General features: G+C 44.2%; 1 protein-coding gene across 3 annotated transcripts in view; it reads left to right on the forward strand.

The window, feature by feature from the left end:
* Positions 1 to 334: 334 nt before the first annotated feature.
* Positions 335 to 15,268, forward strand: part of TRP1 (tryptophan biosynthesis 1) — a 115,466-nt gene continuing 100,532 nt past the window's right edge. For 2 of the 3 annotated variants that reach the window (XM_087661723.1, XM_087661724.1), the window contains exons 1-2: positions 335 to 495; positions 1,045 to 1,188. In XM_087661723.1, coding sequence (XP_087517849.1) covers positions 487 to 495; positions 1,045 to 1,188 — 153 coding nt within the window. In that variant the 5' untranslated portion in view covers positions 335 to 486. The remainder of the gene's footprint in view (positions 496 to 1,044; positions 1,189 to 15,268) is intronic. The other variant, XM_087661725.1, reaches the window with a different exon arrangement.

Below are 15,268 nucleotides of genomic sequence, written 5' to 3' on the forward strand. Positions count from 1 at the left end.
TAGGTTTCTCTGAACGCTTGCCGAGGTGGGATGTAGTTAGGGTCGGTGATAGGTATGGTATTCTATAGAAATAAGAGAGAATATAATGTGTACATATAAATATGGAGTATATAGGATGTAGTCAGGCTCGGCGATAGATACGGTAAATCATAAAATAAAAGATAGTATACAGTATATAAATATAGATATAGATTGAATAAAAGGAATCTGGCTTGCTATATAGCGGCCCGCACGATCCACTCATTTCTCTTTGTGAATTTTCAGACACACAACAATGGCGTGCGCTCTGTCAAGTGCAAATGCAGTCGATTGCCAGCCATCTCTGAACTGCGGATTGCGCAAGAACGTCCTTGTTGGTGCGGTCAACGTTGCTCCGCAGGCGAAGCCATTACCTCTTTCAAAAGGATTGCCAAGGCTGGTCTCTTCTCCCCCCCCTCCTGGAGGATTTCCGCGACCAGCACAGCCTCTCCTCCTGCCACCCTCAACATGCCAGAGGTTCAGATCACATTTTCTCTCTTTTGCATTGCTTTTTGGTTGCTTTTCTTTGTTCAGTGGCTTTACCACCAGGGACATGAAACCTACCTTATTACCTACAAGAAGTTCTACCGATTTTCCATCGTAGGAAACTGTTTCTATCACACCCAAAGAAATTTCGGTTCATCATTGTGGGAAGATCTATGCTAATATGACGTCAACTTTCAGCAGAGAGCCACTCCATACCTAGCCTGTTGTAGTAGGGGACAGCCCCCTGTGCCCGTGATCCTGTTCCCCCACTGCACGAGGCTAGGTATGTGGTAGCTCCCAGCAGAAGCTCATGATGTGTTGGTGGAGCTTGGGAAATGGAGATTCCTACACGGGAAAATGTCTAAAACTTCTTGTACACACACACATTCAATGCTGTTACCATCACCCTCTGCACACACAGTCTGCAAGGATTATGGGTCCGTTTCAAGGTCCCACTAGCTACTATTATTATGTTTATTGGTAGAATAAAGGCTTAATTGCTAGATGCCCTCATTTTGGCAATTGGTAGGGGCATTTCAGCTGATTGAAGCTCTTATCAGTAAACGGAACCTCTCAGATCTACAAATTCAAAGTACCATGGATTATCTAATACACAATGCTGACCCTGCACAAATTAGTGCTTTCTTGGTGCTGCTCAGAGCCAAGGGTGAAACTTTTGAAGAGGTACAAGTTCTTTTAACTTGTAGCATAGGAAATTTGGACTTGACTTTTGTGCTTAATATACATTATTTAGTGAAAGGTATAAGCATGTGGACAAGGACTCTAGGATTTATATAGTGTAGGTTTGGTATATTATGGAGGGTGACCCTTGTACCTTGAATCATTGAAGCCTTGGACACTTAGAGTAGTTGACATGGGCCCATATCATATATACTATGTATACATATGCAGATGCATACACATACATGCATGCGTGCACACGTGTGCATATGAGAGAGAGAGAGAGAGAGAGAGAGAGAGAGAGAGAGAGAGAGAGAGAGAGAGAGAGAGAGAGAGAGAACTAAAGAGACAACATAACAATTGAGGAAATTGGCATATGCTAGGGGATTAAATCCTCCAAAGGTAGATGGCTTGCATACCGATCAAGATCCAGTTGCTAGTGGAGAAGACCTTTCACCACATGACTTTGAACACTAGAATTGGAATAAAAAATAAAGCTATTCTAGGTGACCTAGTTATGCTAGCAACCTCGGAATCTAAAAATAAAGATCATGAGAGAGAGAGAGAGAGAGAGAGAGAGAGAGAGAGAGAGGGGGAGGGAGGAAGGGAACATGCTACTAGGCCAAAGCGTTTGGGTAGTGTTGCATTATTGGATGTCAAGATTCATGTGATAGTTTTGCAGATGGCCCTGTTAGAGTCCTTATGTGAGCAGCAACATTCTTGGGAAGACATTGCTATGGCTTTCATTAAGGAAGTTGGCATCTCACACAGTCACACTAGAATCTAGGCGCAAGAGATGAAACCACCATAGTTTTTTCTTCTTATCACACTTGATTTCTTCTTGTGATGATCCTTCATTTCATTACTTGGCATTCCCTAACTCTAGAAAGGAGGCTAACTCATTGCAAGTTGAGGTTCTTCTCATATCTAGGTTGCTTGACTAGCTTGAAAAGAAAATGGAATGTGATAAGTTTAATAGGATGGCATGACGAGTTTAAGGACTATACAAGATGCTGTCATTCTTGGTTAGTCTTGAGTTTATTCTTTTCGCCATATCCATTGTACTTTTGGGTTCCTTGAGGCTACATGCTTATTTGGATGAGCTTGGCAAAACGGCTTTGGTAACATTCTCCTTTGCCTATATTTTAGCCTTCATCCCCATGGTCGGATTTTGTGTGATGAGATGATTCCTTGAAACAATCAACCAATTAGGTTTATGATAAGATGGTTAAGGATAAGGGACGTGTGACTAAGAAAGCAAATAAAGTTTGGTCTTCTCAGGATAGTAAAGCTAAGTGGCGTGATTGATTGCTTTAGTTGTGGAGATCTAAGCTTTTGTACCAACAGAAAGTTTTATATGGAGGCTCCTTATTGGGGGGAGGGGAGGTGCCCCCACATGGGATTAGGGGGGGTGTCCCCACATGGGATTGTTAGAGTGTAGCGAATGTGGAAGCGTATGATTGGATTGAAAGAAAGAAGTGAATATAGAGAGAAGAGAGAGAAAGAGATAGAATAATGCTTGTGGGGAGTGTGCAGCAGTTGGAGAGAGAGAGAGAGAGAGAGAGAGAGAGAGAGAGAGAGAGTACAATACGATTTGGGTGTACCAACAATGTGTTGGTACACAAAGAATAAAATGTATTTATACTTGGGGCATGTAAGGGTGCATTCACATGTACAATTAAATAATACATGACAAAGGTGAATAAAAGGGCCTTTACACCCCAACAACCTTCCACTTAAAGGTCGAAAATAAACCTCTAACCAACTCCCACTAGTTGTATGCAATGCTCATGCTGAGCCTTGCTTAGACTTTTAGTGAGAACATTTTTAGGGTTGTCCCATGTTTTGATCTTGATCAATGTGATTAGACCATCTTCCAGAATCTGTCTGATAAAGTGATATTGCACATCTATATGCTTTGTGCGTGAATGATACATGGCATTCTTAGCCAGATACACAGCACTCTGGTTATCACATCCCAACATTGGAGTACTCATAGACACACCGAGATCCTCTGCAAGTCTGCTCAACCATATAGCTTCTTTAGAAGCTTCAGTAGTTGATATGTATTCAGCTTCAGTAGTACTCAGTGCTACGATGTTTTGCAACTTGAAACACCAAGAAACGGCCCCACCAACAACTATAAAGACATACCCACTAGTGAACTTGCGAGTGTCCAAAAGTCATCTACCATATCTGCATCACAATAACCCTGCAAACTAAGTGCACCCTGCCCATAGCAAATACACTTTCTTTGTGTACCCTTTAGGTATCGAAGAATACACTTGATAGCCTCCCAATGTGTTTTGCCAAGATTTGACATAAACCTGTATCCAACTATGGTTACTAGGAGCCTTTCTAATATACATGTTTCTGGATGCAACACAGGGCGATAGCATGTATTTGCGAACTATTAGTGTCCGTACATGTATAATCATTCAACTGAAGTGTAACAAATACAACTTCAAAGCACCGAGATTTCATTCAATGATATACATGTTAATTCCAAGTGTAAACCATACATTGTGCAATATTCAATGAGATGCAGTATTCAACTGTACAATAGAGAATGTACATTACTTCAAAAAGCATTCTAAGTCACTGTAGGTTCTAGCAAGAAAGCTTCTCGGTAAAGTTGCAATAATTGAGGCGAATCTGCCAATTGGTGAATAGTTTTTGAACTTCACCAAAAGTCTTCTTATAACTCTACCTTTCACTTTCCTATCCTTATGTGCCAGGATCTGCTTAGGAACTAGAATCTCTACTTCAGGCTGTTCCTCTTGAACCATATCTTCTGGCACTTCACCAATAAAAGGCCTCAATAGGCTCACATGGAATGCATTATGAAATTTCCAATTCTCTGGCAATTTCAACCTATATGTCTCGTCATTGATCTTCTCTGAGACTTGAAAAGGGCCATAGTAACGCATACTCAGCTTTGGAAACAAACATTCTCTGCCATTCTGTTTTCTCAAACGTGCTTTTTCAAAAAACGCAATAAGACCCAATCATCCTTTTTGAACAAGAGTTCGTGACAATGACAATCAGCACAGCTATTTTCTGTTTAGCTTGTGACTTTTCTAAGGCATACTTGACCTTTTTATATGCTTCTTCCCAATCTTTTACATAACGATTTGCTTCAAAAATGTTATCTTTTGTCTGTAAAATGGGAGGTAGTTTCTTTCCACCTTTCACAATCTCAAAAGGTGCTTTGCGAGTAGATGAGTGTATAGCATACATAAGAGAGCCACAAGCTGATGCATAAGGGACTCCCTTCATAGCATTGGCTTCCACGTCATCTTTTGGTTTGTTGGCTTTACTAAGCTTAAGATATGGAGGTAAGGGCACCCCAAAAGGCTTAGCTTCAGCCATGTTAAATCTGTCCAATACCTTTTCAATGTACTTTTCTTGAGATAAGAACAACAATTTCTGTGTTCTATCCCTGTGAATCCTCATGCCCAATATATGCTCTGTATTCCCAAAGTCTTTCATGGAGAAAGCTGATTTCAGTTGATCTTTGAGAGCATTTAAGCTAGTCTTTTGTTTCCCAGCCAGTAACATATCATCCACATACAAAACAAGTATGATGGGGTTGCCATTTGTATCCTTTTTCATGTACAAACAATGATTTGCATGGCTGCGTGTAAACCCATGAGAGAGCATAAAAGTGTTAAAACTTTTTGTACCATTGCTGTGGTGCTTGCTTCAGCCCATACAAGTTGTGTTTTAGTTTACACACCAACTGCTCTTTTCTAGGAACTACAAAGCCCTTGGGTTGTTTCATGTATATTTCCTCATCAATTTCACCATGTAGAAAAGCTATTTTCACATCCATTTGGTATAGCTCTAAGTCCAATACAACAGCGAGAGCAAAAAGCACACAAAGTGGTCATCTTTACAACAGGTGAGAAGACCTCTCGGAAGTCAATCCCTTCCTTTTGTGCATATCCTTTGGCAACCAATCTTGCCTTGTACTTGGGTTTCTCATCAACTGTCTTTACTTTGTAAATCCATTTGTTTGGAAGAGGCTTCCTTCCTTTGGGCAACGACACAAGATCCCAAGTATCATTAGCATGCAGAGATTTAATCTCTTCCTGCATAGCTAGCTCCCACTTACTGCTGAATTTGCATGACTTGGCCTCTTTATATGTAAGAGGCTCACCCTCATTTGTAAGCATCACTTATTGCAAGGAGGGGTCATATCTATGTGGCTGCCTTCTTAAGCGTGTAGACCTGTGTACCCAATGATCTCTGGAATTGGGTTTACATCTGGAGATATGTTATTTTCAGCATTTATTGGCTGCTGTAAGCCATTTTCAGCATGCTGTTCATGCTGTATAGCACCTTCATTTTCATTATTAGCACCTGCATTTTCATAATCAGCAAGCCTATCTTGCTGTCCATGACCTCCTTGTGCTTCTATTTGCTGTCCATCATCATTTGGCTCAAAAATAACCGGCCGATCATCAGTTTCAACCTGTGGTACAGCACCATGAGGCTCATCATCTGAAGTAATAGGTGGCTGCAAATTCTGAAATTTGACATTTTTCATGTCTTCATCAGAGGCTAAAGTACTTTTCAGCAACTTTGCCTCATTAAACACAACATTATGGCTGCGAACAATTTTCTTGGACTGAGGTAACTACACTCTATAGCCAAATTCACCCTCATCACCATAGCCCATAAAAATGCATTTGGTGGATTTTGGTTCAAGTTTGCTTCTCAACTCATCTCTAACATGCACAAAAGCATCACAACTGAATATCCGTAAATGGTTATATGAGGCCGATTTGCTACACCAAACCTCCTCAAGGATGCCATTATTTAACGACCTGTTCGGAGAGTGGTTGCAAATGTGAACCGCGGTTCTAAGTGCCTCTCCCCAAAATTCATGAGGGAGATTGGCAGTGTTCTTTCACATAAAGTCCTATGGTATCTTTCAGCCACCCCATTTGAAGAAGGGCTGTAAGGAGCCGTAATCTCTCTCTTAATTTCATGGAAGTCACAAAAAGACTTAAACTCAGTAGATGTGAACTCACCCCCATTATCAGTTCTCAAGCATTTCAGCTTTCTACCTGTTTGAGTGGTCACAAATGCATGAAAAGTTTTAAAAACAGCAAACACTTCACTTTTCTTTTTCAATAGATAAACCCAAATCTTCCTTGAACAATCATCAATAAAAGAGACAAAATATGCAGCACTACCCAACGATTTCATGGGCATACTGCATACATTAGAATGTACTAAATCCAAGACATTGGACCTACGAGAGACACCAGAGTAAAATGAAATTTTCATTTGCTTTTCAAATTGACAGTCATTACAAAAATCAAGTTTAGAGCCTTTTCCATCAACCCTCTTCAAAGAGGTAAGGACATCAAGTTCTTTCTGGCTCATATGGCCTAATCTCTTTTGCCACAACTGCAAATGACAGCCAATTTTAGCAACTGCAAGAAACTTGCCATTCAAAGCTTTGCAGTGCAAACAATACAAAGTGCCCTTCTTGGTTCCTTTTGCAATCAGCATGGACCCCTTTTTCAATTTCCACAAACCACCACCGAACAATGTAGCGTAACCATGCAAGTCAAACTGTCCAACAATGTAAACTCTTAATTTCATGGAAGTCACAAAAAGACTTAAACTCAGTAGATGTGAACTCACCCCCATTATCAGTTCTCAAGCATTTCAGCTTTCTACCTGTTTGAGTGGTCACAAATGCATGAAAAGTTTTAAAAACAACAAACACTTCACTTTTCTTTTTCAATAGATAAACCCAAATCTTCCTTGAACAATCATCAATAAAAGAGACAAAATATGCAGCACTACCCAACGATTTCATGGGCATACTGCATACATTAGAATGTACTAAATCCAAGACATTGGACCTACGAGAGACACCAGAGTAAAATGAAATTTTCATTTGCTTTTCAAATTGACAGTCATTACAAAAATCAAGTTTAGAGCCTTTTCCATCAACCCTCTTCAAAGAGGTAAGGACATCAAGTTCTTTCTGGCTCATATGGCCTAATCTCTTTTGCCACAACTGCAAATGACAGCCAATTTTAGCAACTGCAAGAAACTTGCCATTCAAAGCTTTGCAGTGCAAACAATACAAAGTGCCCTTCTTGGTTCCTTTTGCAATCAGCATGGACCCCTTTTTCAATTTCCACAAACCACCACCGAACAATGTAGCGTAACCATGCAAGTCAAACTGTCCAACAATGTAAACTCTTCTTGATGCCAGGCACATATTTGACATATTTCAACACAAGCTCTTGCTCATTACCCAAAGACAAGTGTACAGTGCCTATCCCATCAATGTTGCAAGCATGGTTATTTCTAAGATATACTTTTCCATAACTGCCGGTGTTGAACATAGCAAAACACTCCAAGCAAGAAGTTACATGGAAAGAGGCACTAGAGTCTACAATCCAAGTCTGAGTGACACCATCATCAACTGACAAAAGTGCATCAATCACATCAGCCTTCGTAATCTGCATATCCTGCATGTGACATACAAGGGCATCATAATCTATTGCACATAATACATCAGCCTTTGCATCCGAGAGCTCCTCTATGACTACACTAGAGGCCACATTGGTCTTTTCCTTGCCTTTGGTTGCCTCAAATGCATCTATCTTATCCTCTTTCTTCTTTTTGTGTCCTGCATTCTTCTTTCTCTCTTGTTCCTTCTTGTAGTACCTGCAATCAGGCTTCTTGTGGCCCTTCTGACCACACTGATAGCAAGTAATATCACTCTTTTCCTTTCCTTTGCTCTTGCTTTTACTTCTTTGTCCAACATTTGCATTTTTCTTTTCAGCCCTGCCTCTAACATTGTAAGTTGAGTTGCTGCCTTCTCCACTAGACTTACGTCTAATTTCTTTATTCAAGATTGAACCCCTCACACCATCATATGAGAGATTGGGGTTATTGCTGAGAGAAACCACCAAGGTCTCCCAAGAATCAAGCACTGTCATGATTAGAAAGATCGTCCTCAACTTATCATCAAAATCCAAATTAGCATCCTTGAGCTGATTTAAAACACTAGTAAATGCACTCAAGTGCTCAGCTGCAGGCTTGGACTCATCCAGTCGCATATTCACCAACTTGCGTATTAAATGCACCTGATTAACAGCGTGGTGATCTCATAGGTAGTTTTCAACTTCTCTCATATTGCATAACTAGTATCTAAGCCCTTAATGTTTGTCAAAATGTCATCAGTGACACCCATCTTTATATAAGCCACAGTCTTTTTGTTGACTCTAGCCCAATCTGCATTAGACATTTGTGTGGGTTTGTCTTCTTGTAAAAAAGACGATCACTTGCTGAAGTGAGAACTGATCACAAACTATTGCAAATGTGATCCTAAACTGATCACGAACTCATTGCAAAAACTGACCAGCAATCAATGCAAAATTGATCTCAAAAGTGATCGTAAACGGTTCTTAAATTGATAAAAAATTGAGCTGAAACTAATAAGAAAATTTCTCTCAAAATTGAGGCAAAATTCATGCTAAACTGATCATAAGTTGACACAAAAGTATAGTTCCAGTGCTTGGGTGAAACTCATACTCATTTGCATACATCTCATAGTGACTAGTACACTAAGTATTGCCCTCATGGCAAACATACTATCAGCACAATACCTTGGATACATGCTAAATACATATGAGATCCACTACATACGAGAGCTGTCCACAACTAGTGGAGTGAAAGTGCTACTTCCCTCCTGAGCATTAAACAATACTCCAGACCCTTGCTTTGTTGAACCTAATTGAGCTCGAACTAAAATCGGCTCTAATAGTTAAAAAACTCAACCGTCACGTCGTGCTGCTGTCCCCCCGCCCCGACTACGTGCCATCCGACTGATCGCCTGTCCGATCGCGCCATCCGACTGTTCGCCCGTTGTCCAATTGCTTGCCCCGCCCCGACTGATTGGCCTCCCGCCCCGATTGATCGTGGCTGTCCCAGCACTGTTCGCGCCTCCCAGTTCTGTTCTCGCGCCCTCGCCCCAATGTTGTGTAACGGCCGCCTGTCTGCCGTTTCCCCCTCCTGCCTGGCGATTGAGTATTGGCATGGCGATGCACTCCACAACAGGTTTCTTCGGCACCTGGTCACCCTCCTCTTCCCCGGCCTGGCGATTGAGTACCGCCAGTTGGTGGAAGACTTTGGGAGGCTCTTCGGCACTGTCCTTCTCGTGTCCTTTGCGGATGCAGTGACAGCGGTAGGGGTCCCAAAGGTACGGGTGGCAGTGAAGAAGGTCAAGAATATCCGACAGTTCCTAGAGATTGAGGCAGGAGGGCATTCCTTTAGGCAGCAGGTCATTGTGATTGGGCAACTAGGGCAGTGCTTGCGCTGCCACGACTTTGGGCATCGGGCAGCAGTTTGTACATGGTTTGGAGCCAAGGCGGCTCCGCCCACAGGTCCACAGGTGGACGCTGACGGTTTCACAAGGGTCCAGAGGCGACAGAGAGGGAGACGGTAAGGGGGGGCGCAGCCAGCCCCTCAGGCCCAGTCTCATCAGGAGGGTGATGGTGGACGAGCGCCGCCCTTTAGGCAGAGCACTCCATAGCCCCCCCTGTCCGCCCCACCCGACATGACCAATCCCCCCCATTTTTTCCACATGAGCCACAGACTGCCTCGCCGGAGCTCATGTGGCTCATGTGGAAAAAATAGGAGCATCCTATACAATGTATTTACATTCTTTGAGGCGACAGAGTGGGCAAAGATTGGCAGTACTACTATTGGACTTCGAGAAAGCCTACGACAGGGTGGACTGGGATTCCCTAGAGGGCACCACGGTGAAGTTAGGATTTCCCCACGCTTGGATTTGCGGGGTCTCCGGCCTGTACAGATCAGCCACCAGCAGGGTTCTCATAGGCGGAAGGTGAAGGGAGGAGGTCCGGTTGGAGAGATTGGTCCGACAGGGCTGCCACCTAGCCCCATACCTGTTCCTACTCTTCGCAGAGGCGATGTCTCACTTCCTTAGGTCACGTGTGAGTGGACTACACGGCCTCCGACTTCCAGTGAGAGAGGAGACTGAGTTGTTAGACTCAGAGTACGCAGATGACACAGGACTCTACATAGAGGACGATGAGGTGATGCTGGAAAGAATGAGACTGGCTCTTGAGGCATTCTGTGTTGCAGCGGGTGCAAAAAATTAACTGGTGAAAGTCGGTTGGTTTCCTCATAGACCCGGACTCCAGCACGGAGTGGGGAGTCCACTTGGGATTTAGATGGGTGAGCAGAGGGTAGACCGTCCGATACCTAGGGTTCCAGGTGGGACTTGATATCACTCTTGCCCAACAGTTTCTTCCTGTTCTAGATTCTATTAGGAGGAAACTGACCTATTGGAGCATGGCTCGCCTCTCACTAGCAGGTCGAGCCCTGATGGTTAACCAAGTCCTCTTAGCGACGGCTTGGTACATCGCCTCGTGTTGGTGTTTCTCCTCATCATGCATAGGGCAGCTTCGTCGCCTGGTGCGGAATTTCCTTTGGTTCGGGTCTGATGGCTCAAGAGACTCCAAGGCCAAGGTGGCATGGGCGACCATCATACGACATCGATCATAGGGAGGGCTTGGGATCATAGACCCAGAATATCAGAGTATGGCCCTCTTGGGCAAGCTAGTTGTCCGCAGTCTCACACCAGGCGGGCAGTCTTGGAAGGTCTTACTGCAGGAGGGCCTTCAGGACTGTAAACCAAGGCTTGGTGGGGAGTGGAGGCCGTCCCTGAGATGGATCTTCACTTCAGCCCAGATTACCCCGCCCATATCACCTTTCCTGCGGAGCCTACTCCGCGTGTGGCAGGGTCTCCGTAAGGCCCTAATCCAGAGCTCCCTGGATTGCCAGGAGGAAATAGACCATCAACCGGTGATCTGGAACCTCCAGGTTAAAGATAGCGAAGGGGCACAGAAAGGTGAGCGCCCCCACGTCCAGCGGGCTGGGTGGGAGGCCGGCCCGGCTTGTTCCATCAGGACATGGCGGGAGGTGTACAAGATGGCAGACAAGGAGGTGCTACAGCGAGTATCAGGGTGCACGAGAGGAGTGGAGTTGAGGAGAAGAGAGATAGATGCAGCAATACCTCCGGAGTGGCTTGCCCCCTCGATACGAGAACCAATAGAGGCCGGGGAGGTATGGGCAGCCAGGTTCTCTCCAGCAGGCATCCCTCTTCAGGTGGCAGGTAGAGTGGGTGGCGCCCCCCAGGGGACCTTCTTTGCCGTTCAGGAGGGGGGACGTCTGACCCTTGATAGAGGGCAACAGGATGAGGGGATTGCCACCCTTTCATGGAGGAGGATTCGGGTGGTGGGTCTTCAGGGGAAGACTTGGTGACTGGACCCCTATGTTTTCTGGATGGAGCTCAAGGAGTGGCGCCTTTGGATTTGGGAGGGTAGACCACTTGATGAGTTGGAGTGGGATCCAGGAGAGTGGCTATGGCCGGCCTCTGCGGTTGCAAAAAAGCCACCCAGGTTCCTAGAATACACTGCCAGGATTGGCAGACATGTACTGATGCAGGAGGATATGGACTGGGAGCCATCACGCAGCAGGCACTGAGCGGAGCACAGCATCACGGAGCCCTTCTGACGGACCTTCTGGCGCTGCCTATGGGATAGCTGGAGGCCGAGGAGGGTGTCGTATTTTTTATGGCTGGTGGCACATGGAGGATTGGCGGTGGGAAGCTGGCTTGCCCAGATGCAGGAGGGAGGTTGTAAGCGCTGCACACAACAGCTTCTAGAAACCCCAAAGCACTGCCTTTGGTCTTGTGAGGAGGCACAGCTGGTGTGGAGAGAAGCATGTCGTATCTTTCGACGTATAGCCCCTAGCCTCGGGTATATTTCATGGGGAGCTTTCTATTGGCAGGCAATTAGCCAGGGCCGTCACCTTCTGTATGAGGCCGGGATGCAGGACACGATTTTCATGATCGAGGCAGGGTCATGCGCTGTGGTTGGTCTGGAAGCTTTACCTATTCGTACTGGAGCCCACAACAGACCGCTCAGAGATATGGGAGATCTTAGGGAGTCTTACTGGATGGCATATATGGAAGGCACGATGCTAGGTGGCCTTCGGCTGTGAGAGACTCTCAGCACCTATGACCTTAGCAGAGCTATGGACCTCCATCGTTCACTTCCTCCGCGGCCGATGGGGTCAGGTGCAAGGCGAGTCTAGGGCTTGTTAGGAGCTCTGTGGTCACTTCATGCGTACCTGGGGCGGCCAGGGCCTATTCTTCGTGATGCAGGCAGGCAGTCTTGTTTGGCGATATACCCCTCCCCCATGGCTTCTTGCCCCCATCCCCCCTAGACCGCCTTGAGAGGCTTGTAAGCATGATGTAGTGGTGACTTTGCATCAGCTCCAGTTTATTCTGTTGAGCATGAGCACTCTGTTGTAATCAGTTTTTTTGAGTAATATAATCAGCCACATTCTACTTTTAAAAAAAAGTAATCAGCTCTAATTGAAAGGCATCTAGGTAAGCTGCAACAATTGAGGATGGTTTGCCAAGTCATCCTCTTCCATCCATTTGGTATCCATTGGTGAATAATTTTGAAATTTCACGAGGTATCTCTTGGAAACTTTACCTTTGACCTTTCTTTCCTTATGTGCAAAAGTCAGCTCGGGTACCAAAATCTCATCCAGCTCCTCAACCTCAGGTTGGATTTCAGCAAACATATCCTTTGGCATATCACATTAAAAGGCCTTAACAAACTGACATGAAAGGCATTGTGTATCCGCCGATGCGGAGGTAATTTCAGCTGATATTCTCCAACATGTGGAAGGGCCCATATCTCATACTCGACTTATGATACAATATTTCTCTTCAGACTTCCTTTCATCCTTTTAAGCCTTGCCTTTTCAAAATGTAGCAATACATAATCGCCCTTTGCAAACTACAAAGCATGTTCTTAAAGATGTGTTGCAAAAACAATCGTGCCATATGATCAGCCTTTATTTTCTTCCTCACTGAAATGAAATGGGCTTGTTTGCTAAACCTGCAAATGATAGTCCATATCCCATCATTCCCTGTAGGTGTCCTAGGAAGCTTAAACATAAAGTCAATTTCAATGCTTTGCCAAGGCCTATTTGGAATAGACAAGGGCTACAATAAACTTGGCATCTTTTGCCTATCATGCTTTACCTTGTGACATACGATGCATGTCCTGATAAACTATTCTACATCATGCCTCAAAGCTGGCCAATAGAAGAAATGCTCCACTGCCTTGACTGTGGTATCAATACCTTTGTGTCTTGCTCTGTGTCTTGCATACGGAGGAGCATGACTTTAAGTGATAACTCTGGCTCTTAAGTGCTTTGTCACACACAATCGTCCATTCATTGCCAGAAATCCATCTCTTAGTACAAAGTGCTCTTGCCTCTAGCCATTGCATTTGAATCAAAATCCTCCCTTTGTTTTTACTTTTGGTATGTAGGATCTGGATAATGACAGGTTTGAGTATGTAAATGTAAATTGAGGAGATTCTTGAAGCAAATGTACTTCCATAGGTATGTCTGGCACTTTTGTTTCACTTGAGCATGTTATTGGTAGTTCTTTTTGCCAAAAGATGACATACCAGCGAGACAGTAGGGTTTGCGGGGAGGAACACGGAGTGAACTCGGCAAACATGGAGAAGAGAAGAGAAGAGAGAAGAATCTTTGATGAATGGAATGATGAAGATCTGAATCATGGAGTGAATGTGATACAAGGGAACAAGAATAGCCCCAAAACAATCAAATTACCAAAAGTTTCATTGACCGGTGCTTGATCCTAGAGAGTTTCTGTGTCTCATAAGTGAACCCTAATTTGGGAAGATTCTTCTACATCTATAAATAGACAAGCTGCCCACCATTTGGTCCATCCTTGTTATGCAGGTTACACCAGTCCACACATCCTCTGTTGCTATTGGCACCCTGTTTCCAGCCTGCAGCCCTTCATCATTTGATGTCCAGCCATCATCGACTACAGCCACGTCATTTTCAGCCCCTGGTGCCTTCTCTTTTGCCGCTGCCCAGCTATTAGGAGGTGCCATAACTGCTGCATTTACAGCCAGCACTGCATTGCCAATAGGTGACGTCATCATTGATCCTATTCAGCCTGTGTTTTGCTGGTTAGCAGGCCACCCTTTCAGTTTCCAACCTTGTTTGGGTGGTACATTGTTGCGTTTACTAGATTTCAGCCTCCAAACTGCTGCATTTTGATGGGCAACTTGTTGCCTTTCCACATTCAGCACTCTCTCAGTTATGATTGGTGGTTACAACACTCGGGATCCATCTCCGGCGAACGTCACACTCCAATTACATTCATTGCTCTAGCTTTGACCATTCTGTACATGCTTTCCTTCATTTATAGTATCGGTACATTCACTTCAGAGTTCTTTTTCTTTCTTTGTTTCTTTTTGTGTATCTGCGTTTTCTCACATTCGTATATTGTGTGTTTTCTTAGTGCAAACCCTAGCATATCTTCACACATAGCACCTCCTTGTTGTCTGACCATTACTGTGCTTGCCCAAAATTGTTTGGCCTGCCTAGATCATTGCCCAAACTATTGGCGATTGCCCAAAATTGTTGTCCAACTTGCTCTTGTATACGCACTGTTGCTTAGACTACCCTAATCGACCTTGATTATGCTTGTGCCTATCTTGGAGGTGACCAAATCTCTAACACCCCCCTTCGGATCCTAGACGTGGCCATTTGGAATGTTGATGAAGAACAACTTGAGGAAGTGCCTTGATGAACAAATTTGCCACATTATTTTTTGTCTTCTAATACTCCATAGTAATAGTCCCTTCCAAGCACAAATGAAGTTATAATGTATCTAGATATGTTTCAACCTAGCATGAAATTTGAGATTCCATGCGGAGGCTATACAACTCTTGTTGTGACATAGTAATGTGGTAGCCCTTATTTGTGATGGCCAAGCTTCTCAAACAACCTTCGAAGTGAAATGATTTGACAAATGGTAGAACAAGGTGCTCAATACTTCACCTCTGTAGATGAAAGGGCAATTGTAGGCTACTTCTTGTTGCTCTAAGAGATCACATTTGTACTTAGAAGAAAGCAAAAGCCTATCACACATCACCTGTAATCAACATCATTA

The sequence above is a fragment of the Lygodium microphyllum genome, chromosome 21 (genome assembly GCF_053477565.2).
Source record: "Lygodium microphyllum isolate KBCC chromosome 21, Lygodium_microphyllum_v1.1.10, whole genome shotgun sequence".
Classification (NCBI taxonomy): Eukaryota; Viridiplantae; Streptophyta; class Polypodiopsida; order Schizaeales; family Lygodiaceae; genus Lygodium; species Lygodium microphyllum.